The sequence below is a fragment of the Pristiophorus japonicus genome, chromosome 1 (genome assembly GCF_044704955.1).
Source record: "Pristiophorus japonicus isolate sPriJap1 chromosome 1, sPriJap1.hap1, whole genome shotgun sequence".
Taxonomy (NCBI): domain Eukaryota; kingdom Metazoa; phylum Chordata; class Chondrichthyes; family Pristiophoridae; genus Pristiophorus; species Pristiophorus japonicus.
The window spans coordinates 193,813,302-193,829,669 of NC_091977.1; the positions used below are offsets into that span (position 1 = coordinate 193,813,302).

Genomic DNA, 16,368 nt, shown 5'->3' on the forward strand with positions numbered 1-16,368 from the left:
TAGACCCCCAAACAGTAGTGGCAATGTAGGGCAGGAAATTAGAGGTGCATGTAACAAAGGTAATACAATAATCATGGGGGACTTTAATCGACATATAGACTGGTCAAACTAAATTTGCAGTAATAGTGTGGAAGACAAATTCATAGAATGTATACAAGATGGTTTTCTAGATCAGCATGTTGAGGAACAAACTTGGGAACAGGCTATTTTAGATCTAGTATTGTGCAATGAGAAAGGGTTAATTAATAACCTTGTAGTAATGGGGCTTTTAGGGAAGAGTGACCATAATATGGTAGAATTTTATATTGAGTTTGAAAGTGATTTAATTAAATCCAAAACTAGAGTCTTAAATCTAAACAAAGGAAACTACATAGGTATGAGGGGGAGGGTTGGCTAAGGTAGATTGGGAAACCACATTAAAAGGTATGATGATAGACGAGCAATGGCTAGCATTTAAAGAATTAATACATAATTTACAACAAACATACATTCCTTTAAGGCACAAAAACTCCACAGAAAAAGTGATCCAACTATGGCTAACAAGAGAAGTTAAAGATAGTAATAGATCAAAGGAAGAGGTTTATAATGTTGCCAAAAAGAGCAGTAAGCCTGAGGATTGGGAGGATTTTAGAATTCAGCAAAGGAGGACCAAGAAATTGATAAAGAAAGGGAAAATAGAATGAGAGTAAACTAGTGAGAGACATAAAAACAGACTGTAAAAGCTTTTATAGATATGTAAAAAGGAAAAGATTCGTGAAAATAAATGTGGGTCCCGTACAGCCTGAGACAGGAGAAATTATAATGGGAAATAAAGAAATGGCAGAGAAATTAAACAAATACTTTGGGTTGGATTTTCAGTTGTCTATAGCCTCAGTTAGTGGTCAGAGGGGGCGTTAATGCGAGTGTTATGAGCTTAGCGACCGGGCGCGCAGTTTTTAGCGCCCCGACGGAAAATTCATTAGAGGCTCACCGTGGGTGCAAACCGCTAGCGTTTGGCTGTTGCGATCACTCCAATCATGATGTATTACTTGTGCAACGTGCACTATTGCGCCCTGGTTGCTAAATTCGGTGCGTGTGCCTCATTGAGCGCCTGCCAATAACAATAAATGGTGAGAGGTGGGAAATGTTGGTGTTCAGAGGGCCCTGGCTGTCCTTGTACATGAATCACTGAAAGTTAACATGCAAGTACAGCAAGCAATTAAGAAAGCAAATGGTATGTTGGCCTTTATTACAAGAGGATTTGAGTATAAGAATGAAGATGTCTTACTGCAATTATATAGGGTACTGTTGAGACCGCACCTGGAGTATTGTGTATAGTTTTGGGGGCCAAAATTGCCCCTTGCCGAAAACGCGGTCCACCTACCGTGTTTCGGCTGTTTTTACCGCAGCGGTAGATGTGCTGGCCTCTTGCGCGAAATTCCGCTTTTTGGAGCTTTTTTCGAGCGGCCCAGAAGTCGGTCACAATGGTAGCGGAAGTGCAGCGGTGAACAGAAGTTCGGTAAGTAGAGGGACGGAAGTGGGGCGGGCGGAATGTCCGCCACTGTCACATATCAGCATAGCGCTGATGACATCATCACGCTGGTGCGTCACCACATTGCTCCCCTTCACTTAAAGGGGAGAGCCGCTGCGAGCTCTGCGATTCTTTAAGTTAGGTCCACTGGGCCACCAGGGAGGGTTGTGACCGGGCCAGCGGCCTGGCAGCCAATAGGGGGTGCTAGGCTGCCTGTTGATGGCCTGGGGTCATAATTGTTGGCCGAAAAAAAAACGATGGTGGCTGCGGCAGTAGGTCCTCCCCTTTAATGGCAGATGCACCGCCATTTTACAAGCACTGCAAGCATAGTGCACCGACAGAAAAAGCTGTTGGTGGCACCGAGCGACGGCAGCATCATTTTCTCAGCTGAATTTCGCGTTCGGGGGTGGGGGGGGGGGAAGGCACATTGGCGGTGCGCGCTCTGAGGATGCACTTAGGACGGATCGGAAGTAATGGTGCAGGGAAGCGGGTCACCGTCGGGATACCGCAGGAGCAGAATTTTCAAAATGGCGGCCATTCGACAAAAAATCGGCGGCCATTCCCCTCTACTGCGTGGTCGCAGATTTCTGGCGGTAACAGGCCTTAAGTGAAGGGGCAATTTTGGCCCTTTGTTCTCTTTACCTAAGGAAGGATATACTTGCCATAGAGGGAGTGCAACGAAGGTTTACCAGACTGATTCCTGGGATGGGAAGATTGTCCTATGAGGAGAAATTGAGTAGACTAGGCCTATATTCTCTAGAGTTTAGAAGAATGAGAGGGGATCTCATTGAAACATACACAATTCTTACAGGGCTTGACGGGATAGCTGCAGGGAGGATGTTTCCTCTGGCTGGGGAGTCTGAAACCAGGGGTCACTCACTGTCTCAGAATCAGGGGTGGGTCATTTAGTACTGAGATGAGAAACTTCTTCACTCAGAGGGCTGTGAATCTTTGGAATTCTCTACCCGAGAGGGCTGTGGAGGCTCAGTCTTTGAGTATATTCAAGACAGAGAGATATTAAGGGAATCAAGGGATATGGGGATAGTGCAGGAAAGTGGAATTAAAGTAGAAGATCAACCATGATCTCATTGAATGGCAGAGCAGACTCGAGGGGCTGAATGGGCTACTCCTGCTTCTAATTCTTATGTTCTTATGTTAATCACTATTCAGTGAGCTGTGATGGAAAGTCAGTGAATTATCCACTAATATATTTAGGATATGCATGCCCTCAATATATACAAACTTCTGGTTCCTTCTTAGTGCAATGGCTGAATGACTAGATCTGAAGCAATCAATTAGAACCTGGTTTCTTCAAATTTTTTTATGATAATGTTTTTCGTGTCTCTCTCAAGAGATGGCTTGACCATAAGCCCTTCTTTATCTATAATAAAAACGACGTTCAGGTCAGGTTGAGCAGGGGTTCTCAACCGGGGGTCCGAGGCCCCATAGGGGTCTGCGAGAAGATTTCAGGGATTCACCAAAATAGGGCTAACCCAAGTTAAACCAATCATATTTCTCGTTGCTTCTTCAATGAAACCAACTAAAATCCAGATGTAACCTCTTGTCAGTCAATGGCGAGAGTGACCTTGTGTTTCTGATGGGTAGCACGTGATCGTAGAATTAATTTAAAGGAAGTGCAGCCCTTGTCTGCAGTGGGAAAACCAGCAGGGGATGAACAGATAGCTACAGAAATAATCTTCCATCCAGTTGGATAATTTAATCAGAGATCTGATAGCTGTGTGGGTTTTTTTTGGACTACTTTGCTCACTTTTCTTCTTTTTAAACAGACAGTACATTTTAGAAAACATGAGCTGGGTGAGACCCTGAATGTATTTATTTTAGAATCATGTTGTTAGAAATTTCTGCAAATGTTCATTTGGCGAAGGAAACACAAGATGAAAAGTGGAAGGTGTTTATAAATCCTGAACTTTTTATGCCTTTATCATATTGTCCTTTTTAGATGTGCTTTAAATACATGAAAGGGGGGAAATTACAGGGCTATGAGGAAAGAGCAGGGGAGTGGGATTAAATGGATTACTCTTTCAAAGAGCTGGCACAGGCATGATGGGCCGCATGGTCTCCTGCTGTATGACTCTACTTAACCAATCAGATTCTTCTTTTGCTCCAAAGTCTGAGCCCTCCACCACGTTTAACCAATAGAAACTCTCGGTTCATGTGTCATCTCAAACTGCCGCCCTCCTGACCAATAATCTTCGCTTAACTTGCATTTCTGGGTTAGATGTGGCGAATCTTATTGTTTGATTATTTGGCGAGCGATAAAACCAATTAGTGCTGCCATTATACGTGGGATCGGGTCAGGGGACGTCATTGTGCTTCAGACATGGTGGAGCAGGATGGTCCGCTGCAGAGAGAGATACACCAGGATTGGGCCAACAGGGAGTACATTGAGGTTATCACCAGCAGCATCAAGGAGATGGCGGATTTCCTCAATTCATTTGGTAAGGAGCAGCAGCCAGTGAATAATAAATAACCAGCAGTAACAAAAGAATCTCCAAAGGAGACATTCCTCTTTGCATCTACTCAATTTGATGGATGCTGGGTATTAGGGCCTGGGTCAGGTCATCTCCTGTGTTAGTTTATCTCTGACTTGACAGTAGCGGGGAAATAAAATTGCATCTAATTTCCAGTTACTGATTAAAAGGGGTGGAGTATATATATGATTGGAATTTCTCTTCCTAATTAATCACATTAAGTAAAACAAAAATAATGAATATGTATGTTTAATTGGATACATAATTTTTCTAGAAAAAAAAAACTTGTGTTGTGTTACAGGGGTCCGTGGAACTTTTATAACACGGGAGGGGGACCTCAGAAGCAAAAAGGTTGAGAACCCCTGAGATAGAGCACAGGTGAGATTACAGAGTCCCACAGGTAGGCGGGGAGAGCAACCATTGCATGTAGACTGTTAGTTCACTGCACTTAGAACATAAGAACATAAGAAATAGGAGCAGGAGTAGGCCATTTGGCCCCTCGAGCCTGCTCCATCATTTAATATCATAGTTGATCTGATCATGGACTCAGCTCCACTTCCCTGCCCGCTACCCATTACCCTTCACTCCCTTATCGCTCAAAAATCTGTATCTCTGCCTTAAATATATTCAATGATCCAGCCTCCACAGCTTTATGGGGCAGAGAATTCCACAGATCTCCAACCCTCTGAGAAGAAATTCCTCCTCATCTCAGTTTTAAATGGGTGACCCCGTATTCTGAGATTATGCCCCCTGGTAATAGATTCCCCTATAAGTGGAAATATCCTTTCTGCATCCACCTTGTCAGGAACCCCTCATTATCTTATACGTTTTGATAATATCATCTCTCATCTTTCTGAACTCTAATGAGTACAGGCCCAACCTATTCAACCTAAAGAACATAAGAACATAAGAAATAGGAGCAGGAGTAGGCCACAGCGCCCCTCGAGCCTGCTCCGCCATTCAATACGATCATGGCTGATCTGATCATGGACTCAGCTCCACTTCCCCGCCCGCTCCCCATAACCCTTTATTCCTTTATCGTTTAAGAAACTGTCTATTTCTGTCTTAAATTTATTCAATGTCCCAGCTTCCACAGCTCTCTGAGGCAGTGAGTTCCGCAGATTTACAACCCTCAGAGAGAAGAAATTTCTCTTCAACTTAGTTTTAAATGGGCGAACCCTTATTCTAAGATTTTGCCCCCTAGTTCTAGTCTCCCCTATCAGTGGAAACATCCTCTCTGCATCCACCTTGTTAAGCCCCCTCATAATCTTATATGTTTCGATAAGATCACTTCTCATTCTTCTGAATTCCAATGAATAGAGGCCCAATCTACTCAACCTTTCCTCATAAGACAACCCCTCATCTCCGGAATCAACCGAGTGAACATCCCCTTTACGATAAAGGCCAAGATTCCATTGGACTTCCTGATCACTTGCTGTACCTGCATACTAACCTTTTGTGTTTCTTGCACAAGTACCCCCAGGTCCCGCTGTACCGCTATCTTCATAAGTCAACCTCCTCATCTCCGGAATCAACAGAGTGAACCTTCTCTGAGCTGCCTCCAATGCAAGTATATCCTTCCTTAAATACGGAGACCAAAATTGTTCGCAGTATTCCAGGTGTGGCCTCACCAATACCCTGTACAGTTGTAGCAGGACTTCTCTCCTTTTATACTCCATCCCCCCTTATTGAACAATTAAGTTTTAATTTCCTTTCACAGAATACTGTGGCATTGGTTGAGCTACTCAAGACAATGCACAATGTAGAAGGGGAGTGGGGGGAAGACGACTTCCCCCGTTCGCTCTTTGTGGCAAGATTGGCCCCTCAAGCTTGTTCCGCCATTCAATTAGATCATGAACGATTTGTATCACAACGCCATTTACCCACTTCGGCATAAAGGCTAACATTCCATTAGCATTTAAAAAAAATGTTGTCCCCATTCACTAGCTTTAAGTGGTTTATGTACATGGACCCCCCCTAAATCTCTCTGCTCCTCCACAGTATCTAGCTTCTCACCATTTTAAAAATAGAAAGTGATTAAAAATGTATCCTGTATACACGTGCCTAGAATTTTGCTTCAATTTGCAACCAGAAGAAATCTTACACCGTAGTTTAATTAGTAACGAATTCACTGACATACACAAGTGTAATCAATCGCATCAGTTTTCAAGCAGGCAGATAAGCAGGAAGAACCAAATCTGGGGGAGGGAAAGAGGAGCGTCTGTACACCAACAGTCTCAACCAGTGAACCCTTGGCCTCTAACAACTGGTTGATGCAACAGACAGAAGAACATAAGAAATAGGAGCAGGAGTAGGCCATTTGGCCCTTCGAGCCTGCTCCGCCATTCAATAAGATCATGGCTAATCTGATCATGGACTCAGCTCCACTTCCCTGCCCGCTCCCCATAACCCTTTATTCCCTTATCGCTCAAAAATCTGTCTATCTCCACCTTAAATATATTCAATGACCCAGCCGCCACAGCTCTCTGGGGCGGAGAATTCCATAGATTTACAACCCTCAGAGAAGAAATTTCTCCTCATCTCAGTTTTAAATGAGTGGCCCCTTATTCTGAGACTATGTCCCCTAGTTTTAGTTTCCCTATGAGTGGATATATCCTCTCTGCATCCACCTTGTCAAGACCCCTCATTATCTTATAAGTTTCAATAAGATCACCGCTCATTCTTCTGAACTCCAATGTGTATAGGCCCGACCTACTCAACCTACCTTCATAAGTCAACCCCATCATCTCTGGATTCAACCTGGTGAACCTTCTCTGAACAGCTTCCAATACAAGTATATCCTTCCTTAAATATGGAGACCAAAACTGTATGCAATACTCCAGGTATGGCCTCACCAATGCCCTGTACAGTTGTAGCAGGACTTCTCTGCTTTTATACTCTATCCCCCTTGCAATAAAGGCCAATATTCCATTTGCTTTCCTGATTACTTGCTATACCTGCATTCTAACTTTGTGTGTTTCATGCACAAGGACCCCCAGGTCTCTCTGTACTGCAGCAATTTGCAATTTTTCTCCATTTAAATTTAAATTATAATTTGCTGATCCACAGTCTGCTTACATGTATTCCAAGCTAGGAAGAATGCTGTGGAGACCGAGAGGGGAGAATGAAGGAGAGAAACCAAGTCAGGATTTTCGGATGTATTACAAAACACCAACACAAAACTAAAGACAAAATTATTTTGCTCAGTATTGTCGTAAAATGCAGTACTGCAGGGTTCATCAGAAAATACGATCAAAATACTGCACTGTAATGCAATGACAGCAATACAACATCCTAAACATTGGAGGCCTGTAGCAATTATGTTATTAGCAGCACTAACATGGACTCTCAATTTATAGAAAGAATAGCAAATCTATACATGAAATATAACAAATAATAAAAAGTGCAACAAACAGTGGATTTTAACTATTCTGTACTGGTTTAAAAAGTACTTTTTAATAAATTCAGAATGTACACATATATATACTATGTGTAAAAACATAAAATATATATATATTTGGATTGGTTCACAAGTGAAGTATCATCTGGAATCTGAAATTATGATAGGCTAAACATGCTGAGCAGACTGATGGGGTGAGTGGTTGCTATGGTGACTCAGTGATGAAATTTCCTCTAGCGCACTGCTTAGTGCTAATGCAGCTCCAATGAAGTCTGATTTATATCGGCTCCGTGCATCAAACCTGCTTTCCTGCTTCAATACCAAAAATTCAGAAATGTCACTATGTTCTGTTCTAAGATTATAGCTTATCAGCGAGCACAGCTTTCTGCTTCATAACATGGCCTACTGCAGATGAAAGTATGGTACTTTAAACATATCTACTAATCAGTTCTCCTTAGCAGTCAGGAAATCGTCTTGTAAATACTAATAAATGTTCCCACACCTACCCTAGACCTGGCATCAGACCAGCTAAATCCTTTGTCACACTAATGCTTTATTCCAAATATTTTACATAAAGTCACTACTGGAATTGGCACAGTGCTGTTCCTATGTAGTGAAGTGTAGGATGGTGGTAGTGTTCTAAGAAAGCGATATACTATGCAAGACGCCCATGATTAGTACCGTATAAGGTAATGCAACCCTTACCTATACGCCATCCTTAAAGCCTTCTAATAGTAAAAAAACACAGCAGAAATAAACAACACCTAATGTGTGTTGAGACTGCACTTTCCATTTAAAAATCTGTTACCATTATATGGAAAAGCAAAATACTGGTTGATGGAAATCTGAAATAAGAACAGAAAATGCTGGAAATATTTGGGGCTATTAAGAGAATGAAGGGATATGGGGACAGTGCAGGAAAGTAGAGTTGAGGTAGAAGATCAGCCATGATCTTATTGAATGGCGGACCAGGCTCGAGGGGCCGAATGGCCTGCTCCTGCTTCTATTTCTTATGTTCTTATGTTCTCAGCAGGTCAGGCAGCATCTGTGGAGAAAGAAACAGAGTTAACGTTTCAGGGCGATGACCCTTCGTCAGAACTGGTCGATGACCCTTCGTCAGTTCTAACGAAAGGTCATCGACCTGAAACGTTAATTCTGTTTCTCTCTCCACAGATGCTGCCGGACCTGCTGAGTATTTCCAGCATTTTCTGCTTTTATTTATCATTATATGGTCTGTTTCATGAAGCTGATAGGTCAGTCTAGCTGTGCTTCAATGTGTTGAGAATAATAGCAAATAACTTGTATGCGAGCAACACACTGCTTGAGCAGAAAGAGAATTAATTTCAATGTACCTGGGGCCTGTTGTTTGATATTTGATGGCTAACTGGTATATTTTCATAATTTTAAGAGGTTGACATATCTCAATTATGGGCTGTGGATTCAGAACAAGTCTTTCACAATGGATGAGATCAATGAAAATGAAGTCATGAAGCTGAAATAAAAGTTAGGGACGATTTTTCCTGAACCAACGATAATTCCAAACTTAAAGCAATAGATCTCCATTCGTGATCATGTACTCCACGATTTATCTTAGTACACAGTGCGTATTGTTAGATATTCCTTTATTAGAGAAAATACTAACAATTTAAAAAATGTTTGTTGATGTATACAGTGCGCATATTCTATAGTTCAATGTATTGCAAAAGAGCATTTTTAAAAGCTTATGTAGTTTTAAAGCAGTTCATAAAAACGTAGAATGATACTGCACAGGAGGCCATTCGGCCCATGGCGCCTAGGCTGGCTGTTTGAAAGAGCTGTCCTATTAGTCCCACTCCCCTGCTCTTTCCTATAGCCCTGTAAATCTTTCCCCTTCAAGTATTTATCCAATAGCCTTTGAATGTGACTACCGAATCTGCTTCCACCACCCTTTCAGGCAATGCATTCCAGATCCTAACAACTGCATAAAAAATGTTTCCTCATGTTGCCTCTTTTTTTTGCCAATCACCTTAAATCTCTGTCCTCTGGTCACCAACCCTTCTACCACTGGAAAGCTTCTCTTATTTACTCTATCAAAACGCTTCATGATTTTGAACACCTATACCAAATCTCCGCTTAACCTTCTCTGCTCTAAGGAGAACAATTCTAGTTTCTCCAGTCTCGCCACGTAACTGAAGTCTTTCATCCTTGGTACCATTCTAGTAAATCTCCTCTGCACCCTCTCTAATGCCTTAACATCCTTCCTAAAGTACGGTTCCCAGAATTGGACACAATACTCCAGCTTGGGCCTAACCAGTGTTTTATAAAAGTTTAGCGTAACTTCTTTGCTTTTGTACTCTATGGGGTGGATTTTCAGCTTTCTCCATGAAAATTACCGGCCAATTAGCATTAGCGATTAATTGCCTAACTTTTGGCACTTGGGGTCTGCCGCAAAGGGAGGCCTTGCACTATTATTCGGGGCTCAAAATCGGGATCCTCGCCAACTTTAGTGCGGGGCCGGGAACGCTCCGAGAGAGGCCTTGGGAGAGGGAAAAATAAAACAAAAATTCTAAAAAATATTGCCAACACCCTTACTTGACAAATCTTTGCAAAAATATAAAAAAATAAAAACTTTAACTTACCTTTTTTTCCGTTTTTCCAACTTACCGATGCTGGCCGTGTTTTCTCTGGTGGTCTTCGGGGCGCGGCGTATAGGTCAGGTGAGTCCCAAATCTCGGATGGTAATGCAATCCGAGTCGTTACACCCCGCCACAGCTCTCTAAGGCGGTGCTTCCAAGCGCCACCGCAAAAACCGAGCCGAAGATCACAACCGGGCGAAAAACAGCTGAGCGCCCGGTTTTTCGCCGCAGATGGTCAAAGCACGGCGAAAACCGGTCGCAAAAATCCAGCCGTATGCCTCTATTTATAAAGCCCAGTATCCCGTGAGCCTTTTTAATAGTCTTCTCAATTTGTTCAGCCACCTGCAAAGATTTGTCTCTCTGTTACTTTAAATTTTTACCATTTAGTTTATATTGCCATTAGATTAACTAATTTTCTCGCAGGATCAAGCAGAGTTACTAGTGTATTGTTAATCAATCCTTAGCCCATGTAATTCAGTTTTTAACATCTAATGGTTAAGATGCATCTCATGCAGGGATTTTGGTCATTTTTTGTGACAGTTAGAAATACTAAAATCTGTGCTCTATTAAATCCTATGAAGTCAGAGAAGAGGACAGAAGTGTGCAGCAAATCTAAAATGACTTGACAATGTTTACATACGCATTAGGAAAGGATCTTGCAAGAGACCTCTCAGTATGTCACTGAGTTTCCTGATTGAAACTGTTTTTGTAGAAATGTCCTTGGCTTTATTCATGTCCTAACAGCAAAACTTTGAGAGTGGGCTTTTCATTTTACATTTTTGTTGGTGAATTTTCGTGCTCCTCAACTTGAGTGATGTCACTTCTTGCCACTTTATCTACCCAGTCTCAGCCTAGAGTTGCCAACTTGCTGTAATTAGCAGAGACCTCAAGATTTTAAGTAAAATCCATCTGTCTCTGAGTTTTCTTGAAGTTTTTCCAAGTTTCCAATTTAAAATCCTAGGCATGAGCAGAGAAGGTTTGAAATGGGACAACTTTCATCGCATCGATCCTGGCCTGACTCTGCAAAGTCTCACCCTGACTCCAACCTGATCGCAGTCTCTCTCTAAATGCCTCCAAGGTTCAAAGTTCTAAATGTAATTTCAGATTTAGACTGCTAAGATTAAACAGCACAAGAAAAAAAAATTTCTTCCTTTAAGGTAACTTATTTTGTTAGATGGCATTTCTTTCCTTTTGGCAATCTCAACATTACACAGAATCTACAGCAAAGAAACAAGCCATTTGGCCCAACTGGTCTAGCCTGGTGTTTATGCTCCCCAGGAGCCTCCTCCCATCCTTTCCATCAAACCCTTTAAGCATTTCCTTCTATTCCTTTCTCCCTCATGCGTTTATCCAGATTCCCCTTAAATACATCTATGCTATTCACCTCAACTACTCCATGTGGCAGTGAGTTCTTATCATTGTTTAGGTAAAGAGGTTTTCCCTGAATTCACTATTGGATTTATTCCTTGGGAAAAAGTTGCAAGAGAAAATACTAAACGATATCAACAGCAACTTGCATTTATATAGCACCTTTAACATAGTAAAAATGTCGCAAGGTGCTTCACAGAAGCATTGTCAGATAATTTTCAACACAGTGATACAGAAAGAGATATTAGGACAGGTGACCAAAAGCAAAGTCAAAGAGGTAGGATTTAAGGAGCGACTACCATTATACCCCTCCAGTAGCAGAGAGGCTGGACAATCAGACAAGTGAGAAACTCGATCATTCAGCACAAGCTCATTCCACCTGCAGCTGGTAGAAACTTTCTAAAGGTAAATTAAAGTGACTAGTGCATATTGTGGCTTCTTTGAGAAATATGCAATCAGCAGTAGGTGGCAGGGAACAAAACACTCTAGCCTGCCCTTCTCCTATAAGTACAGCACAAATTATGTAGCACTGAGACAGACAGTAGGACTAAAATAAGCCTATTACACAATCATTTCTGCACTTTTCACTGTTGAAGCAAGTCAAAAAAGCAGATTTGGTAGAGAATTGCTGAGTTCTTACTGTCCCCAGTATTTAGAATGCACCAGTTTTCTTTTTTTGTAAATAAATCATTGAAAATATTTAACTGGTAACTAAGCGGTTTTAAATTTTCCTCACTGTTTGGCAGATGGAAGCTTACAAAGTACGTCATGGTGGGGGGAGGGAGGGAAGAGAAATGAGAAAAAACATTATAATTATGAAGAGGAAAGGACATGAAAATTTTGGCACTTCCTTTTGTAACTACTCAGGTTTTTTTACTTGAATGTACAGCACAGAAACAGGCCATTCGGCCCAGCAGGACATGCCGGTGGGCATGGAACAGAACAAGGTACTGTTTGTTCACAGTACTGCTTGATGCAAGAAACGTGGGAGATCAGGGGAAATGTACTTACTTGTAAAGATAGTATTCGGCTTGTTCAACCTCTTCTCTTGAAGAAATGTTGTCAATAAACTACAGAAATAAAACAAAACAATGTGTGAATTTAGAGTAAAAGTATTTATACATGACTATAAAATCAGTAAGTGCCACTTCATCACTTCAGAATGTTATGCAATACAAAAGACACGTGGCAATAGTCATTTAGAGCACACCAACTAATAATTCCACCAACTAAAGTAGTCAGTTTTTTATTGCTATTAATGCTGCTGTCCAACAGATACGGAAAATTTAAGGCAAATCAAAGCTCTGTGCCTAAAGCAACAGTAACCTTGTTGTAGAGGTTTGAAGCGATCTGACTGCAAGAGCAACATGAAGAATAAATGATGAAATAATAAAATCATTTGATATGTTTCTTTGACTACTAAATCAGCAATACAAACCTAAGGGGGAAAAAAGGATTTCTTCAAAAAAAAAAGCTTGCAGAGAATTGAAAATTTGGGCTCTGTTATGTACATCAGTTACTGCTTTATAAAGCTTTTTTTATTTCATTTATGCCTGCAGCAAGAAGCCAAATTGCCTCTCTTGAGCGATGGCAGTTTATCTGCAATAGGCAATATCAAGAGGAAATAAAACGATTGCATTCAACATTGTTGTGCAATGTATGGTAATTGGTACAGTTTTGAGACAAGTCAGTATAACATAATGTGCTCACCACAGTGTCAGTAATAGAGTCTAGTCTTAATTCAAATTATCAATTGATTTGAAAATAGTAAAAAAAAAATTGTTTTATTTAAATTACTTAATTCAAACCATTGGGTAATTCTGAAAGTAACAATTTTGAATGAATAGGAGTAGATAGTGAGGCCTGACTCTCTGTGTGGCTACTGCGCCAGCAGAAGAGAGGCCGGCGAGCACTTTTGCCAGCCCTGAGATAGCTCCCCAACTCTGACCAGTTTTCCTGGCCAGGGCTCATTACCATACCAGAGGCGACTACCTGGACTCTGCGTGGGAGTTGGGGGCAAGCTATAGGCCAGGTTGTGCTAGCCAGAGCACTGCATGTCACATATATTTTTAAATGAGAGTCAAGCTCCCTTTAACTTGATGGGATCCATGCCTAGCCCTACCTAAAGAAGATCCCATTATTAAATCACCAACCCTGGCAACAAGTAAGAAATCACTATTGAGATACTGAATCTAAGAAAGGAAGGTTAAAAGATATTGGTCCACTTTATTTCTTGCCAGTTCCCTTCATTAAGGACTACTGTAGGGTTTTGCATGTTGTGGATTGTGGAGAGAAGCTTAGATGAGAAGCTGGGCATTCATTTGATATGATCTATTGGATTAAGACAGAATAATGCTCAGGCTAGAAAGACAACATTTAGAAACATGGGGTTCGAATTATTATCTCCCTCAACTAATATAGCTTCAAGCAAAATCTTCGGTTATTTTTGGAGCCTTAGAATATTATTATAGCAAATGAACATAATTTAATTTGGTTTTCTCTCCCTCTCTTCACCGCCCACAATAATTTAATGTGTATATTTGTAGTTCTCCCTATTTTTTCTTCAATGTTACAAATGATGCTTTTCTCAGTACAGATTTTTCATCATGAGCAAACATTTAATACTCAGAAATCTATGGATAATATTGCATCATATGTATGAGAACAAGGCACGGTCTTTAAACTAGCTTACATATTTAGTCCCCAAAACATGATCTTTTAAAAATAATCTATATATGTAGTGTAATTACAGAGCTAAGAATCAAATAGACTATTTGTGGAGTAGTTGTAAATCTATAGCAGCCCTCTCTATACAGCACATAGATATTATATATGATTATTAATAATACATCGAGCATGCCTGTATCAGTCTTACCCGTGCTATTGTTAAAGAGCTGACTGGAAGTTTCTTCTCATACGTTATGTCCATTAGTGCAGCTAATTCCGCTGATTGAAAAGAAGCAGAATCATGTCTGATTACATGAAATTTTTATTAGAGATACACGCACACACATCAAAATAGAGGAGACCCATTCTTGCGGAAAATAACTGAAGTGTGTTAGTCTTTTGTTTCATCAGGCAACCATTTTACAACAGTTTCTCACTTTCTATTTTTGAATGAGATTACTTGTATTCTATTGAAAAACCTAGTGATATGCAAAAACACGTTACATTATTTAACACGTAGCACCATTGCCCTTTTGGAGAGATTTTTAAAACATAAATGGGAGAAGGAATCCTTGACCTTTTTTTGCTCAATCCTAAGGCCTTTGCTTCTCGTGAGTTATACCTTGAAAAAGATCATCAGTTCTCATTAACTCAGTCAATATTCCAGCAAGGTTAAAACATTGTTCACAGCATGATTGTTCTAGCTCATACTCACGTTCTACTTTCCTTCAAAAGATAATGAACAATTTTCACCACAAACGCGGAGACATTATTTCCACCTACCCTTTCAAAAAAACACTTAAGAAGCTGCCTTATTTTTATGTTGTGATCATGTTTTACAATTAAAATGCATGCGGATTCAAGCAAATTGACCTTTGGGCATTTTTTTTAAATTTCATTTATTAAACTATATTCTACATGCAACTAAACATTCTTGGGAGAAAAGGGTGTGGTTTATTGGTGGAGAAAAGACACAGCAATATCAACAAATGCTGCACTATATTTTGGAACCTGGCAATGACCTGTGCAATATACATTTTTAAATAATCGAAAATGAGATGCAATAAAAATTTCTCTGGGAAGAAACCCACACTGCCACCTGCTGTTCTTTTCCATTGCTCCATAAACTCATCTAAGGGGGAAAATTGTGGGTTATTTGCGCCACCCGTTTTCGCTCGGGCGCGGCCCCACTCCTAGTAGCGATGTCATCACCGAGCGCAGTGACCCGTTTTCGGCCCGTGAAGCTGAGGGCTGTCTGCTGCTTGCGGGGCGAACATTAATGGGGAAGTGTGACGGTGAAATTTTTTTTAAATGGCCGACTTACTGCAGATCGCGGGGTCCTTGCCGCGATCTTGCAGCCTGGTACTCGCATGTAAGCTGGGCTGCTGTCTCAGCACCCCGCTCATTGGTGGTCCAGTGATGGCCCCGCCTCCCTCCCACAGAGTCGGCAGCTTGGCCCTCCCTTTAATGGATGGGGAGGGCCCTGTCTTCCCGCCAGCGCTAGATGTCCCACCGTGTAGCGCTGGAAACTTTGCGACCCTTTGCTCCCCGGTCCCGCCCCCGAGAGGAAGTGGAATGCAATATTTTGCGCTCCACTTCCTCTCGGGGCGGTAAGCCCAATATAGCTTGCGCGGCGGGACTTCTGCGCCTGGTGCAGGAACTCCTGCCTCACGGCTGTTCCCGCTCCCAAATGGGGCAGTAACAAATTTTCAGCCATCAATCTATCATCCCACTCATTATTCAGCCTGTTACAGTTAAGGAATGCTTTATACACTGCACAGCAATCCATTAAAAACTATTAAATCATTAGACCCAACTCCCAAATTCCAGGAATACTATCAAAATAATTATTTTGGAATGCTCATTTATATCATTTCAATTTAAATGAAATTGCTACGCATATTATAGGAGATCAAAATTGCTGCATCCTCTTCATTACTGGCCTACATGTAGATTCTAACTGATCAAATATTCTCTTAGTACACTGATTTATTTCACTTTAAGTCTGATAATGTTGGTCGTGATGTTTAAAATGTTCTTAGTATGGGTTATGTTTATTTAAGAAAAATCAGTTTTATAGATCAAATCTTAATAAGATTGTAAGATTGTAACATTAATCATTTAAAAAGAAATTTTACTTAAAGTTGCAATGTAAAAATAACCCTCAAGACATACTTCAATATAGTGAAACAATAGGGAATACTTCACTTCAGCAATTCTTCCGCAATTTCCTCCTCCAGCTCTCTCTCCGTTCCAATCTGACCCAGCTGATAGGAGCTGCGAGAGAACAACAGAGTGTCTGATTTCTGCTCCCCC

At 41.0% G+C, this 16,368-nt stretch overlaps 1 protein-coding gene across 1 annotated transcript in view; it reads right to left on the bottom strand.

Annotated features, from left to right (window-relative positions):
* The window catches only part of mrps27 (mitochondrial ribosomal protein S27), a 109,164-nt gene that overhangs the window by 74,556 nt on the left and 18,240 nt on the right, over nt 1-16,368 (bottom strand). Inside the window, exons 3-4 of the mRNA XM_070885922.1 lie at nt 14,261-14,331; nt 12,397-12,455 (exon numbers count right to left, since the gene is read on the bottom strand). Coding sequence (XP_070742023.1) covers nt 12,397-12,455; nt 14,261-14,331 — 130 coding nt within the window. The remainder of the gene's footprint in view (nt 1-12,396; nt 12,456-14,260; nt 14,332-16,368) is intronic.